Source organism: Archocentrus centrarchus, chromosome 10, assembly GCF_007364275.1.
Source record: "Archocentrus centrarchus isolate MPI-CPG fArcCen1 chromosome 10, fArcCen1, whole genome shotgun sequence".
Taxonomy (NCBI): Eukaryota; Metazoa; Chordata; class Actinopteri; order Cichliformes; family Cichlidae; genus Archocentrus; species Archocentrus centrarchus.
Genome location: NC_044355.1, coordinates 34,810,911 through 34,823,668, shown reverse-complemented (window position 1 = coordinate 34,823,668; position 12,758 = coordinate 34,810,911). Strand labels below are relative to the sequence as shown.

Below are 12,758 nucleotides of genomic sequence, written 5' to 3'. Positions count from 1 at the left end.
ACTACTTAAAGCTTTTATAAAGTCACATCAGTGATTAAAATGATTCTTTTCTTAATTGCAGTGAGTGTGGCCTATAAAAATGAAATAAAAATGAGTTTGTGGAATTTTGTTTGTAAATAAATCATGAAAAAAAAAACCCCCATACAAACACGCTCATAACATTAACTAGAAGCACTCCGAGAGGGCAAACCTCCGCCAAGGCCATAGGGTCACTGACGCTGTAATACGTGTTTCATCTTTCCCAGACAACAATAACCCCCTATCCCACAATAGTGAAGAATCCTTAAAGAAATTCCTGTATCCAGATCGTGATCCAGATCAAAATCCAAAATTTAATCACTTCTTCCTCTTGTCATTTCCAACCACTCCAGAAAATTTCATCAAAATCCGTTCATAACTTTTGGAGTAATCCTGCTGACAGACAAACAAACCAACGCGACCAAAAACATAACCTCCAGGTAATAATCAGGAAGCAGCAAAACAGTCATGGTCAGACTTTTACAGTCGTAGCTGTATCTTCATAATCACTGTGATCGATACGTGACATCAGTCCCTGCTCTCTGAAGACTCCTTGAAACGTCACCTTAACCTTGAGGGGAATAAAGGAAGCAGAGGTTCAGGCCAGTTACCACGTGGTTTCTAAAATGAGTGGCAGGCAGCAGCCAGTAGATGTTTTGAGTGACTGCTGTATGGTTACTATGGTTAGGTTACTGTACTCATCAATACTACATAAAACACACAGACCAACAGAGAACAGATGCTGATTGGTGCAGGAACACGCTCACCTGTGGAGCCCACGGAAGCTGCTGTTTTCCTTTGTTGGCTGTCAGTCTGTTGTTGAAGCTGGCGCCTGTTTGGACAGTCTGATGCTGAGATCCTGCCAGTCGAGGCTGGAAACACACAGCAGTAATTAGTTTGTATTATGGTCAAAGCTGGATCTTCATTTTTGTCCTTCTTGTGAGGCTAAAAGGGCTCAGACTGTCTCTCTCTAATAGGATCTCATTTGAAAGTGCTGACAGGGTTATCGACTCATCCACATCACTTTACCTGGATGTTTTCTTTGAAGCTGCAGACTGCCCTCTGCCTTGCTTCACTTCTAAGTCTGCAGACCAGCTGGCCTCTGAGGTCACACTCAGCATCTGCAGGGTTTATACAGGAATCCTAGAGTTCAATTTACTACCTTCTACTATTTTTACTGCCTCTAAAATATTTTTACTACCAGCACGAAATCGAGCAGCAGTCTTTTTTGGGGTGGCGGTGGATTCACAGCACTAAGCCATGTAAGATGATCGCCCATCTCTCCCCAAGACAGAACTTTATCCCACTTACTTGAAGGTGTAACTGTGTCTTGACTAAGACCTCATACACATTAATATTCCAAACACATTTCAAGAAGTTTTTTTTAAGAATATAAACAAAATGCAATGAAACTCAAGTTTCACAAGCCGATGATTTATTTTCCAATAGAATATTGGAATACTGGTTTGCTGCCGAGGTGTGACGGCAATACTTGTGCTCATAGCATAGTTGCAGTGCTTTGTGTAGCACCAAAAACAAAATGGGTATCTCCTCCCCACGCGTGAATCCACTGCTGGTGAATAGTGATCTGATTACCATCACAACGTTTCAGGTCAAATTTATATATTTTTTTTCTGCACACTTTACAAAACGCCTCTCGATCATTCCCCATGACCGGCCAAGTCTTTGAATGCCGGGTCATCGAGCCAAAGTTGTGAAAACGTACATTTTCCCACGACGAGGCGCAAAATGACTCCACGCATGCGCTCAGCAGATCGGACAGCGGAACCAATCGAGTCTATCAACGTCAGCTCAGGTCCTGCTGAGTAGTTCTATTTCTATACAGATTTTATAGTTAAACGAACTTAAAACAAAAAGTCCGCATCAATGGAAAAGTCAAAATATATTGAAGGGGTGATGAAAAATTTACTACCAAGTCAAATTCTGTTTGTTACCTTTTAATAGCCTTAATTTGAGCTATTTAATTTACTACCTTTTACCACCCTGCGGAAACCCTGATCTGTAGCAGGAAATGGAAGAATCTGAGCTGAACTTAATATCTTTTTCCTCCATGTTTATAAGAACACTCCTAAGATGGGCAGCAGGTAATAATATTAAAGATTTACACACTTAATAGACAACAGTAACAGGTACTGCTTGGTTGCTGTGTTTCATTGTGTGTATTTAAGTCCAGTCTCAGTCTATTTATTACAAAAACACAGCACCAATATTCAAAGATTCAGATGTTAGCAGCCTGTAAATGCTGTGGTACACCTGCAGTGCAGAAGAACGTCAGTCAGCAAGTCCAGACAGTGAGATGGACTCATCTCCTCTGTGACTTCTGCAGTTCTTCAGGAGAAGGACCACAGTCTCTCCATGCTGTCACCATCTGTGAGCCCAAACCCCTCGAACTGTCTGCTGCTTCCTCTGGGATTAAAGCTAATTGGAGAAAATCACAAGCAGAGGTGAAAAATATATTACTAAACATTAGAGCTCAAGTTTAGATAACTTTAGATCTTCATTCCAACAGCAGAACAAACAGACAGGAGATCAGTGCCAGGTGGCAGCATTTCATAATCATGGACAGTGAGATGTTGGGTGGTGTAGCAGCTCCTGGTTCTGAATGAATACAGTATATTGTTTTCTTTCAGGCCCCTCTTCTGTGGAACCAGCTCCCAGTCTGGATTCAGGAGACCGACACCCTCTCTAATTTCAACCTCCTGAGACCCGAGCTCCTGTTTGCGATTCATTTTCAATTTCTCCTAGATATTTGTGATTAGATGGACCTGATATGTTCAACACAGGGTTCAACATTCATAGTCCAATATTAATTCTTCATAAATGAAGAGCACCAGGTTGGCACAGTTATACTCTTTTTTACTAGATATCACGTTACTTTGTATGAATGAATATTAAACAAGAAAACTTTGGAGATGCTGAGCATCAAACTGCACACCAACATCTACTAAACATCTTTGTTGAAGGAGCCCATCAGAGAGCTGTAGAGTGTAAACCTGTGGTATAAGCAGCAGCCACTGAAATATTGCTGTTTTTTTTTAACAAGATCCACCACATGAAAGTCAGGGTGGGACGGTTTTAATGACCTCTGCAAACTGACTGACCTCTGCAGGTGTGAGGCTGTTTCTCCAGCACAGGGAGCTGCAACCCCCCCAACAGAAATCTGACTCACCAGTCACAGGCAAACAAAAAGCTCCAGCAGGTAGAGGCTGTGTGGGGGGTCTTGCTGGATGCTGCTGATCAGAGCCTGTACATTAGCAGAGGGCCTCTGCTCCCACTGACCCACCTGGACAGTGACTGCAGAGCTGCGCTGGAAAACAGAAATATTTAAAAACCCAAACAATCTCTCTAAAGACCACTACGCAATCCTGGAATCAGTAATCAAAAATGCATCACAAATTTATAGAAAATCATTGATTCATTTTTTTATTAAATATGAATACATTGCTTAACACATCGCAACAGACTCTGCAGTGTTCCCTGCGTCAGGGATACACTGCAGAGCTCCATTAACTGGGCAAGCTGTTAAGAAAGAGGATGAATGGATTCTTTAACTTCTCAATATAATTTTGAGTGCAGAAGAACAAACTGACAGTGACCGGCATTCTTCATGTACACAGCACAGTTATGCTGGCCTTCATGTAAATATAGGAATAATCTCAGGGAAGATGACTCCTGGTTGGAATTCTGTAAGTAAGATGGCTCTAATATTAATACCACAAATCCAAGAACACTCTAGAATATGATTTCTAGAAGAATCTAAAAAAAGAAGTTAGTCTGTCCACATTTGATTGTCAGGGTGTGGGTGGAGGGCTGGAGCCTATCCCAACAGGTACAGGTAGGTTCACCCTGGACAGGTCACCAATGGGCTGACAGACAGACAGAGACATGAGTTAGAGGAACAAATCCATCTAAAATTACTGGCAGCTCACTACAACTACATGTTTGTGTGCTTCTGTTCTTACATCCATCTTCTCGGGACGCTGCAATGAATTTGTTAGTCTTCTTTAGACAGACCTCACAAGAGGCTGATGTTAGGCCAGTAATCTGACCTAAGATTAATCCAGTCCATCTCACCACCTTCTTTTAACAGTCCTGAAGTGCACCCTCTGAACCACTGTTCCCACACCTGAATAAAAAAAAAAAATCACGTACAACTAACAAATTCACCTACTCATAAAAATACTGGTGTTAAGACAGAGACACAACAAGGAGAAGTGGAAAAAGGCCAATTCAGCGCAGACACACAGAGATGATCTCTGGGTTTGTTTAAAGCTGAGGACAGTGAATCAGGATTCTCAGAGTCTGGCAGCCTCTCCATGATGGGAATATTACTGGAAGTTTCAGCTCACTCTCAGGTACCAGCAGGTCGCTAAAGCCGCATCCTCGGGTTTGCCACGGAGGATTAAAGGCAGCCAGACTCTGTGCAGAGCAGTATAACTTTATTTTACATTGTCCATAACCCTGGCTCAGTATGATGCAGCTTAAATGAAGCACTGAACTCGCAGATATTAAATATGGATGCACTGAAGCTAATCGGGAATTTATTTGGAATCAGTGGCTGAAAATAATAATTTTACTTAACTGGTAACTTAATGATCCCCAACAGAAGCTCATATTTCTGTCATAACATTGTTTAAAATAATGACTGCCTTCCTACGATAGGCGCTAACATTTGCACAGAAACAAAGACGGATCTCTACAAATACATCTCAGAGCTGTGATATCAGCACTTTCTTCCAGCATGTTAATAGCAATTCAAGTGCTTATTGACACTCAGTCTTATTAAAAAAGCTGTCCATTGAAATCCTCTTACGTGTAAACACTGCTGAATCCACCGAGTCAGTGAACATGGAATCTGCAGTCCTTCATGCGTGTCAGTGATCCTCTACTGGAACCACTAGGAGGTGGAGACGGCCCCTCCTGGCCCTTAACTATGGGACTGAAAAACTGCTAAAAACATTAATTTAATGGACTGATAACATTCAAATTGGGTGAAAGAGAGGAATAAAAGGAAGAAAGAAAAAGAAGCTAAAGTTTGGAGGCAGGGAAGGACAAAGGAACATAAGAGAGGAAAAAGGGGTAAGGAAGGACAGAACAAAGATGATATGAAGGTAGTGAGATGGAGGTGTGAAGAAAGGAAAGGGAGAAAGGGATAATGAAGGGAAGGAGCAAGACACTGAGGGCAGGAAGGAAGGTGAGGGAAAGATAGGAAGATGCAGCAGGAGGAAAGAAAGCAAGGAAAGGAAGAAAATAAAATAAAGGTAGAAGGCATAAGAAAGAAATATAGGGATATTCGGAGGAAAATGGAAGGAAGAGAAAAAGAGAAAGAAAGGAAGAGAAAAGGTGGAGGAGGACAACAGGAAAAAAGGGAGGAAGAAAGGAAGGCAAGGAGAACAGGAAAGAAGCTGAGAAAAGAGACTGGAGACAGAGGAAGACAGGGAGGGAAGAAATGGAATGAAGGGAGGAAGCTCAGTAGCAAGATAAAAAGGAGGGAGAAAGGGAAGAAGAGCGACAGGGCTGAACACAGGATGGAAGGCAGAGGAAAAGGATTTAAGGCATAAGGAAAGAAGCTAGGAAGGAAAGGATAATAGGGGAAGACAGGAATGGAGGGAGGAAGAGCCAATGAAGAACAAATCAGAAAACAAAAAAGGGGGATTGGAAAGAAGGAAAACATAAGGGAAAGAGAGATGGAGGAAGAGGAAGAAAGAAGAATAAAAGGAAGGAGGAAAAGAAGCTAAAGTTTAGAGGCAGGGAAGGACAAAGGAGGAACATAGGAGAGGAAAAGGGGTAAGGATGGACAAAAGGAAGATAGGAAGGGAGAGAGATGGAGGTGTAAAGAAAAAAGGGAGAAAGGGAAGAAGAACGACAGGGCTGAACATAGGATGGAAGGGAGACGGAAAAATGAATTGAGGCATAAGGAAAGAAAAGGGTGATGGGAGCCAATGAGAAACATTAGGTGGAAAAACTAAAAAAATTGGAAGCAAGGAAATAAGGAAAGAGAGATGGCGGAAGGGAGGAAAAAAGAGCAATGGAGGAAGGGAGGAGGGCAAAAGAGGAAAAAAAAGGAAAAGAACAAAGATAAATGGAGGGAGGGAACGACAAAGTAGGAACATGAGAGGAAAAGAGGTAAGGAAGGACAGAACAAAGAATATGAAGGCAATGAGATGAAGGTGTAAAGAAAGGAAGGGAGAAAGGGATAAGGAAGGGAGGGAGGAAAACAATGAGGACAGGAAGGAAGGTGGGGGAAGATAGGAAGATGCAGCGAGAGGAAAGAAAGCAAGGAAAGGAAGAAAAGAAAAAGAAAGGCATAAGAAAGAAATATAGAGACACTGGGAAGCAAATGAGAAGAAAATGGAAGAATCAAAATAATTAGGGAGTGGTAGGAAAGAAAGGATGGAGAGAGGGAAAGAAAACAATGAGAGAAAGAAGGAAGAAAGATAATGTCCTGGAGGAAGGCAGGGACAAAGATAAGTAGTAAGACAAGAACCAAGAGAGAAGGTGGCGGAGGACGACAGGAAGGCAAGGGGAGCAGGAAAGCAGGTGAGAAAAGAGACTGGAGACGGGAAGACAGGGAGGGAAGAAAAAGAAGGGAGGAAGGAAGATCAGTAGCAAGATAAAAAGGAAGGGAAAAAGGGAGGAAGGAAGACAGGGCTGAACATAAGATGTAAAGCAGAGGGAAAAAAGATTTAAGGCATAAGGAAAGAAGATAGGAAGGGAGGGATAATAGGGGAGGACAGGAAGGGAGGGAAGAAGAGCCAATGAGGAACATAAAGCTGAAGAAATACAAGGGGGATTGGAAAGTAGGAAAAAATAAGGGAAGGAGGGATGGAGGAAGTGAGGAGGAATAAAAGAAAGAAAAGAAGGTAAAGTTTAGGGGCAGGGAAGGACAAAGCAGGAACATAAGAGGAGAGGAAAAGAGGGAAAGAAGGACAGAACAAAGAAGATATGGAGGCAGTGAGATGGAGGTTTAAAGGAAGGGAGAAAAGAATTAAGGAAGAGAGAAAGACAATTAGGGTGGGAAGGAAGGTGGAAGAAAGGAAGGTGGGGCAAGACAGGAAGATGCAGCAGGAGGAAAGAAAGCAAAGAAAGGAATAAATTAAAATAAAGACAAGGCGTAAGAAAGAAATATAGAGATATTGGGAAGAAAATGGAAGGATGAAAATAATGGTAGGAAAGAAAGAAGGGAGAGAGGGAAGGAAGACAACGAGAGAAGGAACGAAGATAAAGTCCTGGGAAAAAGATAGGGATGAAGATATAGATGTAGCAAGTTAAAAAGCAAGGGAGAAGGTGGAGGAGGATGACAGGAAAGGAGGGAGGAAACTAGGAAGAAAGGAATACAAGGAGATCATGAAAGGAGGCAAGAGAAGAGACTGGAGACAGAGGAAGAAACGGAAGGAAGGAGGAAGATCAGCAGCAAGACAAAAAAAAGGGAGAAAGGCAGGAAGGAACATAGGGCTGAACATACAATGGAGGGCAGAGGGAAAAAGATTTAAGGCATAAGGAAAGAAGATAGATTGGATTGGAAAAAAGGAAAAAATAAGGGAAAGAGAAATGGAGCATGGGAGGAGGGAGAAAGAAGAATAAAAGAACAAAGGAAAAGAAACTAAAGTTTGGAGTCAGGGAAGGACAAAGCAGGAACATAAGAGGAGAGGAAAAGGGGTAAGGATGGACGTAACAAAGAAGATATGAAGGCAGTGAGATGAAGGTGTAAAGAAAAAAGGGAGAAAGGCATAAGGACGACAGGGCTGAACATAGGATAGAAGGGAGATGAAAAAATCTTAAGGCTTAAGGAAAGGGGGGAGAGACAATGAGGAATATAAGGAGAAAAAAATAAAAAGGATTGGAAGGAAGGAAATAAGAAGGAAAGAGAGATGGAAGAAGGGAGGAAAAAGAGCAATGGAGGAAGGGAGGAGGGACAAAAAGAGGAATAAAAAGAAGGAAGATAAACGTTGGAGGCAGGGAAAGAAAGCAGGAACATAACAGGACAGGAAAAGAGGTAAGGAAGGACATAACGATATGAAGGCAGTGAAAGGGAGAAATAATTTGAGAGTGTAGGAAAAAAAGGAGGGAGAGAGGGAAGGAAGACAATGAGAGAAGAAAGAAGATAACGTCCTGGAGGAAGGGTGGGAGAAAGATAAGAAGTAGCAAGATAAGAAGCAAGGGAGAAGGTGGCGGAGGACAATAGGGAAAAAAAGGAGGAAGAAAGGAAGGAAAGGAGAGCAGGAAAGGAGACGAGAAAACAGACTGGAGACAGAAGGAGGCGAGACAAGAGACAGCAGAGGAAAACAGGGATGAAGAAAGGGAGGAAGGAAGACAGGGCTGAAGATAGGATGGAAGGGAGAGGGAAAAAGATTTAAGGTCTAAGGAAAGAAGATAGGGAGGGAGGGATAAAAGGGGGAAGGGAGGGAGGAAGAGCCAATGAGAAACACAGAGGAAGAAATACAAGGAGGATTGGAGGAAGAGAGGAAAAGAAGGAAGATGCTCGTTGTTTCTGCTTGCTTCTGCTCTGCTACCTGGAATTACAAAGGCGGCACAATATAGGAAAAGTTTACATACTTTAAATGGACTCAAATGCTCTTAAAGGCAGGGTGTCATGACAATATGCATTTGCCACCAATTATTTTCTTTTGCATTTTAGAGAGCTTGATTTGGGGATAACTGTTGATCCATTTTTCAAATAATCTCTAAGGATCTGAATGTTGAAGACAGACACACAAATCTCTGCTTACAGTTAAAAGCATCATAGACAATCATTTATGTGTCAGCCTCCCCATAACTGCTGAAGTTAACCCAGCACTGAGCTTATACTTTACATCAGTGGTCCCCAATATTTTTTGAGCCACGGACTGGTTTAGTGTTAGAGAATATTTCCACAGATGGGCCTTTAAGGTGTGGCGGATAAATACGCCATAACTCTCTCTGGTCGACATGGTAACGTGCCTTCAAAATAAGATACATCTCAAAAACATGTATACAGTAGAAATCTCCTCAGTCGGGTTCAAATGCCCCATGGATTTTCATCCGACGTAAAAAAAACAAAACAAAAAAAAAAACCACTGTCATAATTATTTAGATAAAATCCGATTCTTCAAAATATCCGACAGTTCGGGGTCTAATATTTAATTTCGCTGTAATTGCTTCTGCTTCATCTTTGGATTTGCGTCTGCAGCTTACACTTGCCTCCTGCTGCCATGATTGTCTCTGGTGAAATGAACTGATAGAGACACTAAAGCGATCTCCAGGTGTTGTTAGTGTGTGTAGTTGTGCATGAACGAGCCGATGCATGGAGGTGAGTGGACGGGAGGAACATAAGCGTTAAACTGGACTGAAAATGTATTACAATGGGAGCAGATTTTTCATCCGAGGTATGTGAATATCTGACTGATTTAGGTGATAGTTTTATTGGAATTAATATCAGGAAAAATCCAGACCTGCAGATGCCATCTGACTAGAGTGAAAATCCGATTCGTGCGACTTCAACCAAGGTGATTTTTACTGTATAAAGAGCATGAAAAATACAACTCACCATAACGCTGAATCAGTGTGAGCCCTGAGCTTGTTTCTCTGCTGCTCATTTTTGCTAGCTTGTGGGTTGGCTGGGTTTGGCCGGCACACACCAATACAAGCTTTGATTTCACAGAAGAGTGGCTGCAGAGCCGCGGTGTCGAGCGCTGGAGAGTCAGCTTGATGGCTGGGTCCGCCTCACTGCTGTCCCTGTGTTGCTAAACAGAAATGGTAAATGGACTAGTTCAGTGTTTTTCAACCTTTTTTGAGCCAAGGTACATTTTTTTCATTGAAAAAAATCACGAGGCACACCACCAGCCAAAAATGTTAAAAAAATGATACTCTGTAGCTTATATTAATAATACAGTCATTCTTATCAAAGTGTCTTGAATAGGAATCAAATAAACACAAAAAAGAACTTTATCATATAATATATATCTTCTTTCAAATAAAAAGTGCACTTAACATGTCCACTTCAAAAACACAGCTTGAACATAAATGCCACAACAATGTGGTCTTATAGCAGAAAACTTCAGTGTTTTGCAAACTCTAATTCTGTCCAAAAGCATTCTATTACCAGGAATACAGAAATTTATTCTTATAGAAGTAATAATAATTGGGAAAGATTTCACTGTTCCACACTGAGAAATATGAAGAGTTGCATGTACAAAATGTCAATCTCAGTGTATTTTACTCTCTCAATGTGAAACCTGTGTCTGTTTGGTTGAACACAGAGCTGATATCCTGGCAGGACTTGAAGACAGACACACACGAAGCTTTTCCTCAGCTCTCAGTCTCTGTTTTTAGTTATTACGGTAATTCAAAGTTCCTTTGATCAGCAGCCTCAGGCTCTGTGCTAACCAGCTGTTCGGCTAGTAGGGGCAGGTAACGGTGCTTCAGATGGCTCTCATGTTGCAAAACTACCGCTGTAAACTGTCGGTCTGGGCATTCAACCGGTGCTTTGCTTCCAGTTTCTTGCTGTTAGGTTTTAAAAATGGCACGCTTGATTGTGGTGAAGGAGTCGCTCTCACGCCTCTGCTAGTGACGACACTCCCTGGCCAATCAGTGGCATGCTGTCCTCCGCGTCACATTTTTGTATCGCCTCACTTGGAACCTCAAGTGAGTGAGTACGAAAAACACCGGCAAAGTGTACCTGACTCTAATGGAGATGCCGTCAAATTGCGGAGAGTCCTTCCGTATGGAAAAGCGGCTTAATTCTCTTGTCTTCATGTACAATGCAATTCGCTACCTGCTGCTATCTAGTCTGGTGATGTGGAAGAGTATTACATGGTTATGCTCCCAGTCACTACAGCACAGGCACTCATGGAATATTAGGTGAAACTGGATAATTTCCCACGGCACACCTGACGATCTCCCATGGCACAGTGGTTGAAAAACACTGGACTAGTTCTTATATGGCACTTATCTACTCTAGTTGAGCACTCAAATATTTAAACGAGCGTAACGTAGGTCAACCAACCGATTTTGTTAGACCGGCACGGAAACCAGCGAAGCTTGTGGGTTTAATTTTAGCGGTGACTATCACGTGACCGAGACCAGTGTCTTGACACACGTCAAGCGAGTCATAGACGGATGTAACGGAGAGAATTGGCCAAATTTTCAAAATAAAACATCGTTCAACCTCAGATAAGTAAAACAGAAATAATCTAAGTTATTCAGTCTTTAAGCGCGGTCCAGTACCAAATGACCCATGGCCCGGTACCGGTCCGGGGCCCGGGGATTGGGGACCTCTGCTTTAAATCACAGTGTATTTATGATTTAATCACAGCAGCTCAACAATGTCACAAAAATATGCCACATTTGAAATGACCTGCTCAGCATTACATAAACCACATTTTAACAAGAGTTTGGCAGTTACACAAAGGCTAAAGGTGTATGTCTGCAAATATTAGCTAAACATTTTTATGCACTACAACATGGGCATAATGATAAGAGTGCTGAATACAAAATAATTAGACGTTTCAATTAACTTATCACTGTAGGCTGTTAACCAGCAAAGTAGTCTACGCTGGTCAGCTAACTAGTGGCCCTTACTTTAACGACCCAATGTGAGCATTTGTTAGAATCATTTAGGAAGGTCTGAGGCTAAAACTGGGGCGAGTTTAATTCAGTCTGAAACCTGGGCTGGACTGGGACAAAAAAAAAAAAAACCCCAACCAACCAAAACACACCAAAACCACACAAAACAACACAACAACAACCACAAACTCGGCCCTGGCATTTTTGGCTTGGACCAGCCTGCAACTATGTCTTAAAAGCATTTGACACTATTCAATGTGGGGATACCTTTTGCTAATATTACTCTTATTTTCCTTTTAAACATTTACTTTAGTAATGCTTAAATTGGAAAGCTTTTGCTTATTTAGCAGTTTTAAAATCTGTTATTTCACTTCTAGTGCTTTTTAAAACATGTTTAACCAGCATAGAGGCTATAAATTCAAACTACTGTGCAGCCTTTCAGCACACCTTTAACCTAAATATCTAAAATGCTATGATGTAGCCTAAAATGGACACTTGCTGCTCATCCAACACTCTCGGCCTTGACCGTTTGCCATTTTATCAGATTAAGGTGCCGTGGCTGGCAGATTTTGGGAAGTATGCAAATACCAATAAATATTGATACTAATCAATCGCCATTGCTCATCATTCTCATGTAATAGAGCTAACATTACCTACTTCACCTCAAAGTCCCTGTATTTTCCTGTTACTAACTGCTCACTGCTCCTCTCCCCATCTGCTGCTGCTGGAGCATTGCTGTTACAGAGGACGTGGAGACCACAGCAGCGAACATGTCTGTGATCTTTACACATTTTGTAGCATCTAAAGTGACACTCTTCAATTTCTTCGCACGTAACTCCTCCGCACCCCATTCTGCCGCTTCGGTTTCTCTATATTGCCTCTCCTTCAACACACGCGCTCAACACTGAAACTACTAGTGGGAGTTACAGGGCAGAGAAAAGGTCGGGCTGCTTTCGTCCTATATCCTGATTGGTTCTGTCTATATTGAAGATGGACCAATTGGCCGCCCCCTCTAAATTGTGGGCCGTCTCTTAGGGGGAAGAAAAAAAAAAAAAATCCAACAGCATCGAACCCTGAGGACTGTTGGTCCACCGGGCGGGCAAATGCCCGGTACGCCAGATTACCAGTCCAGGCCTGTCTGAAACCATTAAAAGTGTAAAATAAAAGGTAACTGT

At 42.0% G+C, this 12,758-nt stretch overlaps 1 protein-coding gene and 1 long non-coding RNA gene across 4 annotated transcripts in view; both read right to left on the bottom strand.

The window, feature by feature from the left end:
- Window positions 1-344: 344 nt before the first annotated feature.
- LOC115786530 (uncharacterized) lies at window positions 345-5,321 on the bottom strand. 3 transcript variants are annotated; one of them, XR_004020445.1, is made up of 7 exons: window positions 4,853-5,321; window positions 4,002-4,165; window positions 3,209-3,905; window positions 2,293-2,457; window positions 1,048-1,139; window positions 786-890; window positions 345-589 (listed from the first exon to the last, which is right to left on the bottom strand). It is a non-coding gene; the product is annotated as an uncharacterized LOC115786530 (long non-coding RNA). The 3 variants fall into 3 exon arrangements; XR_004020446.1 differs by having other exon boundaries at window positions 3,209-3,346; XR_004020444.1 differs by having other exon boundaries at window positions 3,209-4,165.
- A 3-nt stretch (window positions 5,322-5,324) lies between these two features.
- LOC115786528 (uncharacterized) overlaps window positions 5,325-12,758 on the bottom strand; it is a 14,303-nt gene continuing 6,869 nt past the window's right edge. Inside the window, exon 3 of the mRNA XM_030738715.1 lies at window positions 5,325-9,761. Coding sequence (XP_030594575.1) covers window positions 6,005-6,940 — 936 coding nt within the window. The 5' untranslated portion in view covers window positions 6,941-9,761 and the 3' untranslated portion in view covers window positions 5,325-6,004. The remainder of the gene's footprint in view (window positions 9,762-12,758) is intronic.